General features: G+C 41.8%; 1 protein-coding gene across 1 annotated transcript in view; it reads right to left on the bottom strand.

Annotated features, from left to right (window-relative positions):
• The window catches only part of Mok (MOK protein kinase), a 47,659-nt gene that overhangs the window by 24,389 nt on the left and 21,358 nt on the right, over window positions 1-1,912 (bottom strand). The window contains exon 3 of the mRNA XM_013013015.1: window positions 216-305. Within this exon, the coding sequence (XP_012868469.1) occupies window positions 216-305 (90 nt within the window). The remainder of the gene's footprint in view (window positions 1-215; window positions 306-1,912) is intronic.

Below are 1,912 nucleotides of genomic sequence, written 5' to 3'. Positions count from 1 at the left end.
GTCCCTCAGCTCTTCAGCTCAAGGCTAGCGCTCTACCACTTGAGCCACAGCGCCACTTCTGGCTTTTTTCTTTTTGCTTATGTGGTACTGAGGAATCGAACCCAGGGCCTCAGGCATGCAAGGCAAGCGCTCTGCCACTGAGCCACCTTCCTCACAGTGTCCTTAAGGAGAGAACTGCTACAGTGAGATCACTTTTCAAGCTCCAAAATACTTACAAAACTACTTCGTATAGTGTGAGGATGTTGGGGTGCGGGTTCAGGCGCCTCAGGGCTTGAATCTCCCGCAGACTGTTCACCTGATCAATGCTATTGTGTAGGTAAAAACAGATACTTTGTTTACAATTAGGTCAACTTTAACACTAGTTATTAAAGCATTCATTAATTTCACTAATATTCCAAACAAGTTAAATCAGATTTTATTTTCCTGACGAGAAACTGAACTAAAGCTTATTTCTTATTTTTGCCCATCTAAATATCATAAAAGAATCTTAGGTAGTTTCTTTTACTACATATTAATAAGCAGAAATAGATACAAAGATTTAGAATTACGTTATTAGGATTTATTAATAATTAAGATTAGGGGCTGGGAAGGTGGCTCAGTGATAGAGTGCTTGCCTTGCATGCATGAGGCCCTGGGTTCAATTTCTCAGCACCACATAAGCAGAAAAAGCTGGAAGTGGTGCTGTAGCTCAAGTGGTAGAGTGCTAGCCTTGAAGATTTGGGGGACAGTGTCCAGGCCCAGAGTTCAGACCCCACTGACAAAAACAAACAAAGAAACAGAATTTTTAGTTCCAGGAGCAGACCCATTCCCCTTTTATTTATTTGTTTACATTTTTATTTTATTTTTTTGCCAGTGCTGGGGCTTGAACTCAGGGTCTGGGTGCTGTCCCTGAGTCTTTTTGTGCTCAAGGCTAGCGCTCTACCACTAGTGCCACAACACCACTTCTGGCTTTTTTAAGTAGTTTATTAGAGATAAGAGTCTCATGAGGACTTTTTTGCCGGGGATGGCTTCCTACCATGATCCTCAGATCTCAGCCTCCTGAGTAGCTAGGATTATAGGCATGAACTATAGGTGCCAGGCTGGAACATTCTTTTTATTGTATCAATATGTTATCTTCTTCACAACGAATTAAGTTGCAAAAACACCTAATACAATTAGATTAAGGTCTGATTCATAAAAACCTACCATAGAACACAACTGTTGTTAAGGCTTTCACAACTCAAAATTATTATAACATTGATGGTATTATAATACACTTGAATGTGAGGAAAATGCCAGTGTAATAGATTGTCCAGGGCTGGGAATGTGGCTTAGTGATAGAGGGCTTGCCTGGCATGCATGAGGCCCTAGGTTCAATTCCTCAGTACCACATAATCAGAAGAAGCCAGAAGGGGCACTGTGGCTCAAGTGGTAGAGAGCTAGCCTTGAGCAAAAGAAGCTCAGGGACAGTGCCCAGGCCTTCAGCTCAAGCCTCAGGACTGGCTAAATAAATAAATAAAGATTCCATTAGCGAATAATCCTTACTGTCCAAGGAAATCTGATTGCCCCTTATATGTCATTGAATGAATAAATTTTCCGAGCAAGGCCCAGGCCCACGTACTGATTAAAGGTGCGTGTGTCGTCTTTGGAGTCAGCTGTGCTCCCACATGGCACTTAATATAAAGAACATTTCATATTTTAAATATTTAATTCTTATATGGACTTACTTCCATGAGACTTTAGTGCTGGTTCTGTGACTAAGATTGGTTAAGTAGAATTATCCAGGGATGCTTAAATACAATGTAGAGTTTGGGCTAGCAGGAGATCAGCTTCCATGGAGGTACTATTTTTTTTTTTTTTTGTCGGTCGTGGGGCTTGAACTCTGGGCCTGGGCGCTGTCCCTCAGCTCTTCAGCTCAAGGCGAGCGCTCTAC

The sequence above is a fragment of the Dipodomys ordii genome, unplaced genomic scaffold, assembly GCF_000151885.1.
Source record: "Dipodomys ordii isolate 6190 unplaced genomic scaffold, Dord_2.0 Scaffold2, whole genome shotgun sequence".
Taxonomy (NCBI): domain Eukaryota; kingdom Metazoa; phylum Chordata; class Mammalia; order Rodentia; family Heteromyidae; genus Dipodomys; species Dipodomys ordii.
The sequence above is the reverse complement of the archived record's forward strand: the minus strand, read 5'-3'. Positions and strand labels throughout refer to the sequence as shown.